This window comes from Cotesia glomerata, linkage group LG7 (genome assembly GCF_020080835.1).
Source record: "Cotesia glomerata isolate CgM1 linkage group LG7, MPM_Cglom_v2.3, whole genome shotgun sequence".
Taxonomy (NCBI): domain Eukaryota; kingdom Metazoa; phylum Arthropoda; class Insecta; order Hymenoptera; family Braconidae; genus Cotesia; species Cotesia glomerata.
The window spans coordinates 818,205-834,455 of record NC_058164.1 but is presented as its reverse complement, the minus strand read 5'-3'; the positions used below and the strand labels follow the sequence as shown (position 1 = coordinate 834,455).

The window sequence follows — 16,251 nt, the reverse complement described above, 5'->3', positions numbered from 1 at the left end:
TAAATTAATTTAAAAAATATTTTTTAGCAGAGCGCTTTTTTTTAATTTTGCGGAAAAATTTAAGTCTGAAAATATTTTTATATTAATTAAATAATAAAAAATTCATTTTTAAATAATTCTGATAGTTTTTTTAATATTTAAAATAATAATAAAAAAAGCGGGGATTCCTTCATAAGCGCGTAAGTATTAAAAATTACTCAGACGATAACTTACCTACTATTAAAAAATAAAAACTCCCTAGAAACTTAGAAACTCACCTAGTTACATAAAACATTACCACATTGTCATCCTACAAATGTCATTAGGTAGCCATATTTTTTTTTATTCACCCAGTTCTCGGTGAAGCTGCTGAGAATTAACCAGCAAAAATGTTGTCAAGATTAGCACTGCAAAAAGGTAATTATTAAAAAAATTAGCAACTCCTCAATCTGTCACTTCTCAAACAACATTTTTTCAATCAGTTTCTCATTCAGATCACGCTTAATTTCACTCATAAACTTTGTAAATATTACACACTCTATTTTCCATTATGTAATAATAAAAAATTTTTTTTATTTTTACTCACTTTTTTAACAATAACTAATAAAAATTAGTTAATTAATTGGATTATTTAAAATTTCAGCATTGGCAACACGTTTGCCCGCACTAACACGTGTCCAAGCATCGTCGTCGGCGATTGAACCTCAAAGACGTACTCGTCCCCTTCACCCGGACCCAGTTCGTCATGGATTTATTCCAGAGGAATGGTTCCAATTTTTCTACAATAAAACTGGATACACTGGTGCGTATTACTTCAATTATTAATTATTATTATTCTTAACTCCCTTTTATAAAAAAAGTATTTTTTTTTTAATTTTAGAGTCAAAATTTTTTTAAAAATTATTAATGCGATTTTTTAAAAATAATTTTTGTCTAATTTATTTATACTTAAATTAAGAAACATCTGATAATTTTTAGAATTTTTTTAACAAATAAATTATAGCCAGAAAAATTTAATTAAAAAATTATAAATGTAATTTAAAAAAAAAATTATTAATTTTGTCTTATTTATTTGGTAAATAAATTAAGAGACATTTGATGATTTATAGAATTTTTTTAACAAATATATTATAGCCAGAAAAATTTGTCTAAAAAATTATAAATAAAATTTTTTAAAAATAATTTTCTAGACATTTAATATTTTTTTTTTACAAATTCATCCAGGTCCGTACATGTTCGCCTTGGGACTGTCAACATACCTGGTATCCAAAGAATTTTATGTGATGGAGCACGAGTACTACACCGGTATCGCGTGTCTAGTGATGAGTATTGTCGTGGTAAAGAACGCTGGTCCTCATATGGCCAAATACTTGGACGCTGAGATGGACAAGGATGAAGAAGCGGCCAAGAGGACCCGTACTGACACCGTTGATGCCTACGAGCAGGCCATTGAGCACGAGAAGAAAGAGCAATGGAGGTCTGAAGCTCAGCAGATGATCATGGATGCCAAGAAAGAGAATATTAAAATGCAGATTGAAGCTTCTTACCGGGAGCGCGCATTCACTGTTTACAATGAGGTTTGTTATTTTTATAAATTTTAATAATTATTTTATTAATAAAAATTAATTTAACTGAAATTTGATCATTTTAAAAATGTTTTTTTTAATAAATTACGTCAAAAGAATTTAGAGAAAAAAATTCAATTTTTTGGAAGAAATTTTTTTATTAAATAAAATTATAAAATTCTTAAGATGGCTTTGTGATTAGGAGCACAAAAAATTTCACAAACCTGCATGCAATTAAAGTACTGTATATGTCACTGGTTCGCCCTAAACTTGAATATGCTTCTGTTATCTGGTCTCCTACCTATAAAAAGCATATCATAAATATTGAGAAAATACAGCGTAAATTTCTCAAGTATTTAAGTTTTAAAGAACACGGTGTTTACCCAGTGACTGGTGTGAACTATTACAAGCTATGTATAGACTCAGGTTTGCTTTCACTGGAGGAGAGGAGAATTTGCGTTGCCTTTATGTTTGTAAAAAATTTAATACGTGGACATATTGACTGCCCTAGAATTCTTGAACAACTACCTTTCTATATTCCTCCCAGGAACTCTAGATCCTATCAACTTTTTTACACGCGTACTGCTCGATCGTCTTTTGAAAGGTCAGCGCCGGTGCTCAGATTGGCATTGATATGCAACTTATTAGCTAATAATACTGATAGAGCACTTGATCTCTTTGGATTCAATCAACCCATTACGATCGGTGCTTTGGCGTCTATTCTTACTTCTATGAGGGAATAGCAAGTCTATAATATTAAAATTTAGACTTTACCAGGTTTCAGTAACTCTTTATTTCATTATAACATTATACTAATTAATCATCTACTTTTCTCCCTTTTTTTTATATATAACCATGTAAGTTGCACCGTACAATGTCATTATTTTGAGCTTTAAGTTTATCATATTTATAAAGACACCGATTATTTTGTATATGTAAGTGACCCTGTCAATGGCGTAAGCTGTTGGGTCTATAATAAGGAAATAAATAAATAAATAAATAAATAAGATACTTTTAATTTTAATGTTATTTTTTTTTTTTAATTTAAATATTGAATAAAATTATTAAATTTTATTTAAAAAACTGTCATTAATTTTTTAGGTGAAAAAACGATTGGACTACCAATTGCAAATTGCAAATGTCGAGCGCAGAATTGCCCAGAAACACATGACTCAATGGATAATCAACAACGTGGTGAAGTCAATCACACCAGATCAAGAAAAAGCAGCTCTTCAACAGTGTATCAGCGAATTACAATCCCTCGCTCCGCGATCATAAGCACTCATGTAAATTGTTTAAAATTGTAATCCAATTGCTAAGTAACAAGTTGGTCTCTTGAATAATAGATGAAAAAAGCTGATTAAAAATATAAATATAGAATTATTAATTAATTATATATGAATTATTTTATTTTCTGTCGTTTAGTTTATTTACTAGACTAAACACTTGCAAAATTTTTATCTTAAGATTTTTACTGTCATGTTATCGGTAATTAAAAATTGATCAATAAAGATCCTGATAGACAGTGACTTATTGTTTAATTTTTTTATTAAAAATTATTATTAATTTTTTAGTGACAGTAATTTTTAATTTTAGTTCTTAGATTTTTTTTCTAGAGGGCGCTTTGTAACCTATAAAATTCACTATATACTAGTGACTTTAGTAATTTTTTTGTCGGTTACAAGCAACAATTTTTATTTAAATAATTTCATAATATTGACATGGATTTATTTTGCCAAAAGTTGCCAAAGCTTGTAAGTTATTTTCTTTTTAATATTTAAAGAACATTTATTTTGGAAGAATATTTTTATTTTAGGAACTTCATGCGCATTTAAATGGATCAGTGTCACAAAAAACTATTCGCAAATTGAGTGAATTAAATAATAGAAATTTTAATGATGAATTAAGTAGAATTGATTCTTCAGTTTCTTTAAAAGAGTAAGTAATTATTATTATTTTTATTTTATTAATTTTTTTTTTAAGAAATTAAAAAAAATAATAAAATTTTAAAGAATCAAGTTATTATTATTATAAAATTTTAAAAATAAAAAAAAATTTATTTAATTAATAATTAATTTTAGATGTTTTAAAATATTTGATATTGTTCACTCGCTAACTAACACCACCGAAGCATTATTTATCACAACCTGTGACGTAATTAATGAATTTAATGATGACAATGTAATTTACTTGGAGCTGAGAAGCACTCCAAGGTATGTCGAGGGTAAAATGACTAAAAATGAGTACATTGACACCATCATTAAAGCTATTGAGTAAGTTTTCAATTAAATAAATTTGTCTTATTATTAAGAACTATCCTACTCATTCAATTTTATAATTATTAATAATTTGCTTTCAGACATTCAAAAAAAACCACTCCAGGTATCACAGTAAAGCTCTTAGTTTCAGTGAACCGCAAAAACGGCTTCAAAGACGCCGAAGAAAATATAAAACTAGCTATTGAGTATTATAAAAAATATCCGGAGTGTGTCGTAGGGATTGACTTGAGCGGAGATCCAACTCAAGGTGACGCTTGCTTGAATTTACTAAAGAGTGCCAGAGATGTTGGGCTCAAAATTGCTGCGCACTGCGCTGAGGTATTTTTATTAAAAAATAAATAATAATAATAATTAATACAATTTTACAATATTTTTATTTCTAAAGACTAGTCTATTTTTAGGTAGATTTTGTTAGAAATCTAACTATTGCATTAGTCCTCATGGTGGAATTTTCACCTGATTTTACTATCATATGTCATAATTAGTCAAATAAGTTCCAAAAACACCATTGGTTAAAAAATTTATGTATGTATGTATATATATACAGAGTGTCCCAGAAGTAACGGCCGCCATTGTAGCATCTGATAAACAAAATAATTCTGAGACGAAAAGTCCTTAGCCATTTTTTAATCAGACGCATAAATAATTAATTATTAATTAAAATAACGTCCTTTTTACACGCTTTTTATTAGCTTCACTTGTATGTCAGTTTGTCAGTTTGTCAGTTTGTCAGTATGTAACTCTCCTTCGCATAAAGAGACTACCATAATGATATTATTTAAATTTTGATTATTATCAACCTAGAACCCAGGTGATGACCTTCCTAGTCATCCTCTGATGACCATCCCGAAGTTATATCTCGAAACCAGGTGTTTTCCTCCGTAGGTTTTCATCGGGAATGGCACAGATAAACCCGTACATCAACCCGGAATCCTCTGATGACCATCCCGAAGTTATATTTCGAAACCAGGTGTTTTCCTCCGTAGGTTTTTTACACGCTTTATATTAGCTTCACTTGTATGTCAGTTTGTCAGTATGTAACTCTCCGTGGGTAATTTGCGCGCCTGAATATTTTTGATAATCAACAAATAATAGTTTAAAAAAACTAAAAAATCACGCTTTTATAAATAAACCAAACTAAAAAGTAAAAAATAAATAATAGTTTAAAAACTAAAAACACGCTTTTATAGAAAACCAAACTAAAAATAGAAAATAAATTTTAATAAATTTAAATTAAGAATAGTGTTAAAATTTCAATAAATATAAATTAATAATAGTGTAAATAAAAAATGTATTTTATTTTAAAAAGCGTGGGGTGCATGGTGTCAATAGTTATAAATATTTTATTGACAGATATGAGTAGAGTGATTATCATTTTGATATCTTAAAAAGCACCCACGCTTTTTAAAATAAAATATATTTTTTATTTACACTATTATTAATTTATATTTATTGAAATTTTTAACACTATTCTTAATTTAAATTTATTAAAATTTATTTTCTATTTTTTAGTTTGGTTTTCTATAAAAAGCGTGTTTTTAGTTTTTTAAACTATTATTTATGCGTTAGAGAGAGAGCGCTATATACGTGACTGAATAAAGTAGTCAGTACTTGTCTCGGATAGCTTAACTGGTAGAGCCCTTGGCGCGTAACCGAGAGATCTGGGTTCGACTCCCAGTCTGGGCTGTCTGATTATTTTTTCAATTACGGAAAAATTCCCACTGAGTAGGTCCCCCCTTTCCCCTATCCGTTCTTTCCCAACTCCCTTAAAAAAAAATTTGCTTTAATATGGCGTCAAGTCAAGTGCGTTCCAACGAAGACGCTTGCACGTGTGAATGTGTAAGTAAATATGTGTGACTACGTTAGCTATAGAAACTAGTTAGTCATACAGTTAGTTGTGTCTTTGTTTGACACATACTTTACTGGACACTGGCGCTCTCTCTCTCTCTAACAAATAAAGAGACGTTATTTTTAATTAATAATTAATTATCTATGCGGTTAATTGAAAAATGGCTAAGGAATTTTCGTATCAGAATTATTTTTTTCATCAGATGCTACAATGGCGTCCGTGACTTTTGGGACACCCTGTATATATATGTAATATAACCAGCCTTGTCATCAGGATATCTCGAAAAGTTTTCAACCGATCTTGATGAAACTAGGTACACATATTCTTTGGGTAATCACCGAGGTCGAGTTCGAAGATGAGCAAAATCAATTAATTAGTTTAGAAATGGTGGCCATTTAAAATTTTAAAAATTTTTTAAATTTAAAGTTTTGTAACTTTAACCGTGAATAACTTTTGACTGACGGAAAAGATCTCATTTCCGAAAACTTTATGGTAAAGCTGATTATATTACCTTCAATTTGACCTATAACACTTATACTTTATGAAGATTTTTATTAATTTTATGGGCCATTCAAAAATTTTAAAATAATGAAAACTTTTTTTCAAATGTCGTTTTTTTAGAATGACTTTTAAACAGCTTTACCGACCGATTTCAAAAACTAATCAGCTCTTGACATAAAAAAACTACGTCGATCGCCGCCGGACCGGTCAAAATCGCTTGATTCGTTTGTGAGATATCGTTGACGAAAAAAATCGAAAAAAGCCCCTGATAGCCAGCGCTTTCTCAGTAAGTGTTGACTTCCAGCAGTTACTGTTAATTTATACATCAAGTTGGCAGTAATTCTTCACTCAACAACAGTTGTAAGCAAATTGACGAAAATCTACGGCCGCAACTTGAATACAAGTTAACAATCAAACTTGTAGTTAAATTTCCTTTCAACTTTACTACAATTTGACGGAAATACTTGTACAGCAAGTTTTGACGTCTATTTGCAGAGTAAGTTATGGGTAACTAATAGGTAATCGCTCGCTTTGCCAACTCTTTCCGTCAAGTTTGTTTCAAATTGCGGACGTAGATTGACAGTAAGTTATAATAGGTAAGGTGGCTATCAGGGGCGTTTTTCTAAACAAATTCCGAAATTTTCTATCTGATCAATCCACGGTTTGAAATTCATCATAGAATTCAAAAAAACTGCATCGATTGTTGTTAACTACGTGATAATCGGTTAACTCGTTTAAAAGTTATTGCGGATTGAAAATTTAAAAATTACATAAACATTCTTTATTCAACAAATTAAATAACATGAATAAAGAAAATCTCATATCACATGAAATCTACCTTCCATTTCAGGTGAGGTCGAATGGCATTTTTTTTATTATATCTATTTTTTACAATTGTAAATTGACTATATTTACAATTGTTATTGGCTATCTAGTTTATTACACAATTTTTTTCTCTAATTATTCATAATTTTTGTTAGCCTGTATTCCAGGCATAAACAATTTTTCATTCTTATTTTAAATTTGTCATTAGAGATAAATTCAACTGAAAAAATAATTCGGACGGCCCAAGACCAGGACTCGAACCTGGATCTTTTGGTATCGCGCCAACTGCTCTTCCCTTTTTTTTTTTTTTATTCAAGCGTTTATTTATTTAAATCGTTGATACATAGACATAAACATAATACACAGGTATAAACGTAAGACCTGTTACTTAAAATAAATTGTCTACCTGGCCCATACGGGCTCTCATAGAGGATAACATAAATGATATTTCTTAATACCTGATAAGCCTCAGGGGCTGTACATAGTGAAGTAAATAATAAAGTTTTTCTTATTCGTATTGTGTTAACTGCTCTTCCCTTAAGCTATCCGAGACACTGTCCAGAATTACCATTCAGTTACCTCTTAATGACAAACTCAATTCTGAATATAGTATGATGTTAATTTTCTTGTCCTTCCGTCTATACATTTTTAACGCCTGATGATTTTTACAATTTTACAATATTTTTATTTCTAAAGACTAGAATAAAACTTGAGAATGAAACTTGATTCTTTGAAATAAAAATGAAAAATTGTTTATGATTTTTATAGCTATAATTGTAGCCATAATTTATAGCTAAATTTGTCATTAAAGACAAATTTGGGAACTGGGGAAATAAAGGATAAAGGGGGGAGGAGGGACCTTACTCAGTAGGAATTTTTCGGTAACCGAAAAAATAATTCAGACAGCCCAGACCGGGACTCGAACCCGGATCATTTGGTTACGCGCCAAAGGCTCTACCAGTTAAGCTATCCGAGACATTGTCCGTAACTACCATTCCGTCACCTAATAATATTATATATATATATATATATATATATATATATATATATATATATATATATATATATATATATATATATATATATATATATATATATTATATATATATTATAATATATATTATACGTTAATGTTATATTATTTATTATAATAGGAATTAATAATCTAATTTAAAATTATAAATAATTAGAGAAAAAAATTGTGCAATAGACTAGATAGCCAATAACAATTGTAAATATAGTCAATTTACAATTGTAAAAAATATATATAATAATAATAATTAATGTAATAGTAATCCGAGGATCAAGGATCATGAAGAAAGTCAATACTAAATTTTTATTTTAGTGCCAAAATAAAAATTTAAAATAATAATAATTAAAATTTATTTAAAAGGTTCCAAATGAAAAAGAAGTAATGGATATTTTGGAATTTAAACCGGACAGGTTGGGTCACTGTACGAATATTCATCCAAATTTGAGCGGAAGCTTAAAATTATTTAATAAGCTTATTGAATCCAAGATACCAGTTGGTAAAATTTATTTTTGATATTAAAATCCGTGGATGATTATAATAAAAAAAATTTTTTCATAATTTAATAAAAAAAAATTTTGTAGTTTGTTAATTTTAACTCTAACAAATTTTAATTTATAGAATTATGTCTTACATCAAATCTAAAATGTGAAACAGTCCCTTCACTATCAGAACATCAATTTTTATATTTATATCAAGCGAATCATCCGCTTTGTCTTGCAGTAAGTAAATTATTTGTTTAAATATTAAGGTAAAAGATCCAGTTATTGACACTTGCAATTTTATTCTAATTAAAAAAATAAAATGTTCTCAAAAAACCAATTATCTTAAAATTTATAATTCAAAAATTATATTTATTGCACGCCTCATAAGCGAAGCGTTGAGGTTGTGCTCTACTCTCGATATTTCGAAAAAAGCACTTTTCTTGAAACTGAAATTGATTTTTTGTCATTTATATCGCACTTACAGGTTAATATGAGTACACTTATATCAAGTCAAATAATTTGTCAGGCACATAAAATATATTTCAATAAAAATTTTTTTGTTTAACATAGTAAATAATAACATTAAACATACTCTTTTTTGGACGTCCGTGTATAAATGGGTGTATGTAGCAGGGAAATTGGTCGAAAAAATGATCGTACGACGGATTTTCTTAATTAATATGAGCGTTCAATTCACTGCCGTTAAATTATTATTTATAAAAAAACTAATATATGACTGTGGATTTTTTTGTATATCTATATATACATTTTATTATAGTATTTTTTTCCTCACCTTAGAGTTATGGCGCCCCTAAACCATAGCAGTTTTCTGCTTTTTATATTTTATTATAATCAATTTTATTGTAAAAAAATGAGATTATGAGGCGTGCACTTTTGGATTTTCCAAATTTTTTATTTATTAGAGTCAATTTGTTTAATTAAAATAAAATTGCAAGTGTCAATAACTAGTTCAGTGTCAATAATTGGGTCTTTTACCTTAAATCTTAAATTCTAAATAATATAATCCTAATATAAAATTGAGATGAAATGTATGTGGCATCAAACTATTCGTAACGTGATTGGTTGAATATATCATAAGCATGAAAATATATGCAAATGCTACAGTCAGGCGCGCGCTTGCGCGCGCAAATTCAAATTCTAGTCCTAATATAAAATTGAGATGAAATGTATGTGGCATCAAACTATTCGTAACGTGATTGGTCGAATATATCATAAGCATGAAAATATATGCAAATGCTACAGTCAGGCGCGCGCTTGCGCGCGCAAATTCAAATTCTAGTGTATACTAAAAGTAAAATGAATAAATAAATGATTTTTTTTTTCAGACTGACGACAAGGGAGTATTTAATACGACACTATCTCTTGAGTACAAATTAGCAGCTGATACATTTAACTTGACAAAAGAAGACTTGAAAAAATTGGTGAGGTCCTCAGTGGACTTTGCGTTCATCAGCCAGCAAGAAAAAGAAAATCTACTAGCTACCATTGACAATAAGCTAACTAATATAAAATAATACCTGAATTTTAATAAGTTTTCTTTATTATGGAGCGTACATTGATTTACAAATCAAGTAACTTATAATAGCGACTTAAAAAAGAATATTTGATACATTATACTCGTTCTAATTATTATCTAATAAATTTATTATACTTGATATATTTATTTTAAGGTATATAATATTCAGGCATTTTAACAATACAATTTAAAATAATTAACAAAATGCCTGGATTTTTTTTAACTTTATTATTAAATCTTTATAATTATTAATTAACTTACAGTTAAAATGATAAAAAATTAAATATTGCATTTCACAGCAACCCGAGTTGTTTTAAATTACTCGGATAAAAAAATTTTTCCATCCTCACTTATATAAATTAAATAATTATCATTACAGCGATAGATCCTTACTCATATTTAATAATTAAAATTAATATACGGTTAAAAAAAAACTAGTGAATAAATTTACAAATATGCAATGAATTATTTATTTGAGTAATTATTAAATTCCAAATAATTCCATTAGAATAAATTAAAAAAATGACATGATTTTTAATTGTTTAAACAATAAACTTACATAACAGTCTTTTTTGGCTAGCCTTGTTAGCTTTATTACATAAGTCATTTTTATTAATCCTTTAATCAAAAACATACAATTTATATTAATATTAAAAAAAATTTTAACAAACTAAATTAATGTGCGATTTTTTTTAATTTTAATCAAGCATTGAATAAAAACGAAAGATAAATATTCTTACAACAACGCTCGAAAAAAATCCTGTTGTTAATTAAAAATAAAAAAAATACAACTTACTGTAATGATTATTTTATTTATTTATTAATTAATAATTAATAATTCATTTAATTGGCTGACTAAATATTTACAAGCCTATCGATAAGCAAGACAACGATTGCCTTAGTCGCGTTACATGTAATAGATTTAACAATAGTTTTAGATGTCTATTATATATAAGGATTATTATTATTAAGTAATAATTATTTTTACTAGAAATAATGATTTTAACACTACTAATTAATTAAACTAATATGTGATGAGTTATCAGCTAGTGATGTGAACAAAATATACAAATTGATAATGATTTATATAAAAGTATAATTACGATCAAATGCAGGGATTATTATTTAATATTTGTTATATTAATATCATTAATGCTTTTAAGATTCATTATTTCTTATTATTTACCACTTGTTAATTATTTATGTATGTTAATTGTCAATTAATGATACAATAAATAAATTAGAAAAGTTTGATTTTACTGAATTGATTTTCATAAATTTAATCAATTTTTTCTGTGATGTTTTATGAAAATGGATAGAAAAAAATGTACAGATGAGTAAAAAAAATTTTAATATTATGGAAGTATATAATTAATATAAGTAAAATATGATTTTATTGTTTCGCTTTTTCATTCAATTGCACGCGCTCTTTTTATTACCGATGAATCCTCTGAATTACTAATAATAAAAATAATCATTTTTTTTTTATAAATACTAATAATAATAACAGAGATTCAATAAAATTAAATTCAAAGAAAAAAATTAAATAAATAAAATAATCATTTTCAAATTATTAAAATTTGTGATTGCTAATTCTAACGTAAAATAATTTTTTTTTTTTTTTTTTGTATATATAAAAAGCAACGGTACCGCGACATTTCAGCCCCCAAAAAAATATCCTCGGAGTTAATCTACTTTCGAATAAACACACACAAAATCTATGATAAAAGGGCACAACACGATCATAAGCTTGTGTGTTGTGATATTTTGTCCACTGATAGAAGAATTTATTTATATAAAAAAATATTTGTTAATAGTTAACAAATGATTTATTAGAGATCACTTTTTAATATTAATCAAATATCTCTTATCCAGGATAAAGTTATTATTGCAAGTATAAAAAATGTATAGATATATTTTATCATTGGATGAAATTTTATCCTGGATTGAAAAACTGGCTCTTAGTATTTAAAATGATTTGTTTGTATTTAATAAATCTGATATTTATTTATTAAATATTAATTAATCTTTTTAAATACTAAGAAATATTTATTGAGGGCTAAAAAGTGCTCTCTAATAATTTATTTGTTAAATATTAACAAATATTTTTAATTATAAACAAATCCTTCTATCAATGTCTGAAGGAGATTTTGTCGGGAAATATTTTGTCATGGAATCAAAAGCAACATAAAATTGAATGATAAAAAAAAAAATTTACTAATTATCAGGATTCACCGGAGAATTTAAAACTTTTAATTAAAAAATAATTAATAACTAAATTAAAATAGCATCTATCATAGCAAATTTTTTTTTAAAACGAAACTAACGATTAATTATAATAATTTAATTGAAATAAGAAAAGAATATTAATTAATAGAAAATTCACGATACTAAACTCCTTGTTTTGTTGTTATTATTATTCATACTGATAGATTTATTATTGTTGTCGCTTTGTGCGTAAAGAACACCCTGGTACATCATTCCGTTGATCTCCATGCTGACGGCGAGGGAGTTGTCGCCGTTCCTGCCGTCTCCGCGGTTCGAGATCTTGATATGAGTCCCGGGAAGGGCGGGGATTTTCTCATGAGGCCCCTCGTCTTCGGAGAGGGTCCGTTTGTGGGAGATGAATGCGGAGGGATCGTGGGAGTCCCGGTCTTTCTTTACTTGGAGACTTCCGCCGGAGGAGGGCGAGCTGTGGCGGAGCGGCGACGTCGAGGTTGGAGATGTGCGGAGCCCCAGGTCGAGGGCTTCTCTCTGCGGCTCTGGGCTCGTCGACTGCGGGTGCGGCGAGTGCGAGGTCTGCGGTGACACCGGCGGCTGGGCCAGTCCTCCGTACAAAGGGTTGTACATGTTCCACAGGGTCAGCTTCGACATCTCCATCAGCGCCTCTCTTGTGTCGCGCGGGGGCGTATCTTCTGGGGAACCCTGGTGCTTCAGCGTCATCGGCGGCGAGGTTGCTCCTGTGCCACGGTGAAAGTCTCGGTGTAGCATTTTCAGATAGTCTGTTACGCGAGCGTCAAAATCAGCCGGCGGTCCACCCGCCATCAGCCCTGTATAGTACAATTCTATTAATAATCATTTTTTATTGGCAATTTTTAATTGTTTTTTTTTTTAGTAATACTCAATTTAATGTGATAAGTATTTAGGCTGCATTCAGCAATGCTCTATCTCTAGATATATAGTTAAGAAATGACCTTGTATCTTGTGAACTATTAACATTTTTAAATATATAAGCTCATACCTATGTTATACTCATCGAGACCTTTCATTTGAGTACCCACATCAATTTTTCATATATTTATATATTTATATATATGTATATATGAAAAATATATGAAAAATGCATGTGTGTACTCAAATGAAAGCTCTTGATGAATGTAACATCAAAATGAGTTTATATCTTTAAAAATATCAATAGTTAAGAAAGTACAGTGCAATTTAATATAATTAAGAAACGACCTTGTATCTTGTGAAATATTGACATTTTTAAAGATATAAGCTCATACCTATGTTATACTCATCGAGACCTTTCATTTGAGTACCCACATCAATTTTTCATATATTTATATATATTTGTATATTTATATATATGTATATATGAAAAATATATGAAAAATGCATGTGTGTACTCAAATGAAAGCTCTTGATAAGTGTAACATCGGAATGAGTTTATATCTTTAAAAATGTCAATAGTTAAAAAAGTACAGTGCAATTTAACATAATTAAGAAACGACCTTGTATCTTGTGAAATATTGACATTTTTAAAGATATAAGCTCATCCCGATGTTACACTCATCGAGACCTTTCATTTGAGTACCCACATCAATTTTTCATATATTTATATATATTTGTATATTTATATATATATGTATATATGAAAAATATATGAAAAATGCATGTGGGTACTCAAATGAAAGCTCTTGATGAATGTAACATCAAGATGAGTTTATATCTTTAAAAATGTCAATAGTTAAAAAAGTACGGTGCAATTTAACATAATTAAGAAACGACCTTGTATCTTGTGAAATATTGACATTTTTAAAGATATAAGCTCATCCCGATGTTACACTCATCAAGACCTTTCATTTGAGTACCTACATCAATTTTTCATATATTTATATATATGTATATATAAAAAATATATCAAAAATGCATGTGGGTATTCAAATGAAAGCTCTTGATAAGTGTAACATCAAGATGAGCTTATATCTTTAAAAATGTCAATATTTAAGAAAGTACAGTGCAATTTAACAAAAGTTATTATTGCGTTGTGAAGTTATTAAAGCATTGTGATTATCCCAGATGAAATTTTGCGTTAAATGAATATGTATATGATTTTTTAGTAAAGGTATAATTAATGTAATTAAATAAATAATTTGTTGAAAAAAATTAATGCAAAAATGAAATAATAAAACTTTGAAATTATTTATAATTTATAAAGAAAATTGTATGATGGAAAAACAGTAAGTGTAAGCATATATAAGTATAAGAGTCAGAAGATGTACAAGAATAATGTAAAAAGTTGAGGAATGCTCGTTAGCGCGAGTCATCCGTTAACGCCTGCCTCTTGGCGTATCGTACAATCAATTACAGCTCGGCTCGGATCATCTCCGGGGAGGGCAAAGACTCAAGCGCCGGATTTAAAATAAACTGGAGTTTTAGTTAAATACATAGCGATAATTAATGATATAAATAATAAAGTGAATGAAAAAAGGAGACGAAGAAGCTATTAGAGAATAGAGGGAAAGTTAGTGTGGTGCAAATGGAATTAATTACCGGCGGCTTGCTGATGTTGGGGATGATGAGGATGGTATGGCAGAGGTGTGTGTGCTGTGCTGCCGTTAGCGATCGCCTGAGCCCCGTGGTGCTGCCCCAACGCAGATACTAAAGATAGCGGTGACATTTGTGCATGCAGTGCCAATGAACCAGGTGTGCTCGGGGTGCGTGATATCATGTTATCACCACTACCTCCTCCGTAGGCTCCGTAACTGCTGCGACGTCCTTCCCGTCTATTCCCGTCTATCGCCGCCTGCAACTCCGCTGGTGTCGATAGTCGTCGCTTCTCGCACTCGTACGGGTATAAATATTTCATGTACCTGAAAATTACATTTTATTTCATAACTGAAAACTTATTTTATTTTATTTTTAAATAATTATCCTCCAAATATTAAATTCAAATTTAAAAATTTACGAGCATGTTTCTTTTTTTGTATCGATTATATTTATATATATAGATATATAAATTGAAGCAACCGCAGCCTATAATTCGCGTGAGGATCGTTTCGTTTTTTACGATTGTCTGGCAGACTGAGTATGAGGCTTAGGGATAAACTAGTAAACCCAAAGCAAAAACCTTTTACAGCACGTGTCTATCTTGCCTCGTAGGAAAAAAATTTAATCTTTTATTTATTGTCAAGAAAATTAACCCAATAATTCTATTTATAATATATAAAGGCTTTTGAATTGTTTGAGAATATATGTATTATAATGTCGAGATTAGAGATAAGTTTAGTCGCAAGATCTCAGATCTAAGAGTTTTAATAATATTTAAATTATACTGTATATTTAAAAGGTTTTTTGGGTATTATGTAAGTTTTTTTAAAATATAGTGAGTTTAGTTGGCGGCTGGATCATACTTCTTACTTCTTGCACTTTTACACTTGGACTCAAGGAAACAATAATAAACATTTTAACCGCTTGCTACAAAAGAATCAGAAGAAACGGGTTTGAATCAACATTAAATATTTTGTATATCAAACATTTAAAACTTTAACTTGATCGTTAATTTTGTATTTTATTATTTTTGGATAAACAAACTCGATACTTGGAATTGTGTCATCGTTATTAAGAGATACAGAGCCTTTTTCTTTTGCTACTGGTATTATTATTATTATTATTATCATCATCATCATTATTTAAACATTATATTATAATTTTTTAATAATTTTTTGCTCCAAAATTAAGTTATTATTATTATTATTTCAGAGTAAAAATTTGTGATTAAATTAATAAAATAAAACTAATACTTTTTTTTAAATTCTAGAACTTGACATTATAATAAAAAAATAATTAATATATAAATATGTGATAGATTAAGATTAAAATCTCATGAAAGACAACCAGATGACAGAATGACGGTTCTAAATATATGAAACAGGGATTGAAATCCGCAAAATCATGACAGTAACGGGGATGAACAAA

At 28.7% G+C, this 16,251-nt stretch overlaps 3 protein-coding genes across 8 annotated transcripts in view; 2 read left to right on the top strand and 1 right to left on the bottom strand.

Moving 5' to 3' along the window:
• The first annotated feature begins 266 nt into the window (after window positions 1–266).
• On the top strand, window positions 267–2,938 carry LOC123268366 (ATP synthase subunit b, mitochondrial). The gene is made up of 4 exons (XM_044733357.1): window positions 267–396; window positions 623–781; window positions 1,204–1,556; window positions 2,646–2,938. Exons 1-4 carry the CDS (start codon window positions 369–371, stop codon window positions 2,820–2,822), a joined length of 717 nt encoding a protein of 238 aa, XP_044589292.1. The 5' UTR covers window positions 267–368; the 3' UTR covers window positions 2,823–2,938.
• A 231-nt stretch (window positions 2,939–3,169) lies between these two features.
• LOC123268364 (adenosine deaminase-like protein) lies at window positions 3,170–10,182 on the top strand. The gene is made up of 7 exons (XM_044733355.1): window positions 3,170–3,298; window positions 3,361–3,482; window positions 3,626–3,817; window positions 3,904–4,141; window positions 8,392–8,527; window positions 8,650–8,750; window positions 9,860–10,182. The coding sequence occupies exons 1-7, from the start codon at window positions 3,266–3,268 to the stop codon at window positions 10,046–10,048; spliced, it is 1,011 nt and encodes a 336-aa protein (XP_044589290.1). The 5' UTR covers window positions 3,170–3,265; the 3' UTR covers window positions 10,049–10,182.
• Window positions 10,183–12,402: 2,220 nt separating this feature from the next.
• Window positions 12,403–16,251, bottom strand: part of LOC123268561 (protein dead ringer) — a 73,867-nt gene continuing 70,018 nt past the window's right edge. For 3 of the 6 annotated variants that reach the window (XM_044733734.1, XM_044733736.1, XM_044733739.1), the window contains exons 7-8: window positions 14,827–15,146; window positions 12,404–13,100 (exon numbers count right to left, since the gene is read on the bottom strand). In XM_044733734.1, coding sequence (XP_044589669.1) covers window positions 12,433–13,100; window positions 14,827–15,146 — 988 coding nt within the window. In that variant the 3' untranslated portion in view covers window positions 12,404–12,432. Of the gene's footprint in view, window positions 13,101–14,826; window positions 15,147–16,251 lie in introns of all 6 variants that reach the window. The other 3 variants (XM_044733737.1, XM_044733738.1, XM_044733740.1) reach the window with 2 other exon arrangements.

What these genes read in the sequence shown, in the direction of transcription:
- LOC123268366 (XM_044733357.1), top strand. Translation starts at nt 369, where the DNA reads ATGTTGTCAAGATTAGCACTGCAAAAAG. An exon ending in AAGATTAGCACTGCAAAAAG is followed by an intron (nt 397 to 622) that starts GTAATTATTAAA and finishes TTAAAATTTCAG; the next exon opens with CATTGGCAACACGTTTGCCC. An exon ending in CATTCACTGTTTACAATGAG is followed by an intron (nt 1,557 to 2,645) that starts GTTTGTTATTTT and finishes TTAATTTTTTAG; the next exon opens with GTGAAAAAACGATTGGACTA.
- LOC123268364 (XM_044733355.1), top strand. Translation starts at nt 3,266, where the DNA reads ATGGATTTATTTTGCCAAAAGTTGCCAAAGCTT. An exon ending in GCCAAAAGTTGCCAAAGCTT is followed by an intron (nt 3,299 to 3,360) that starts GTAAGTTATTTT and finishes TTTTTATTTTAG; the next exon opens with GAACTTCATGCGCATTTAAA. An exon ending in TCTTCAGTTTCTTTAAAAGA is followed by an intron (nt 3,483 to 3,625) that starts GTAAGTAATTAT and finishes AATTAATTTTAG; the next exon opens with ATGTTTTAAAATATTTGATA.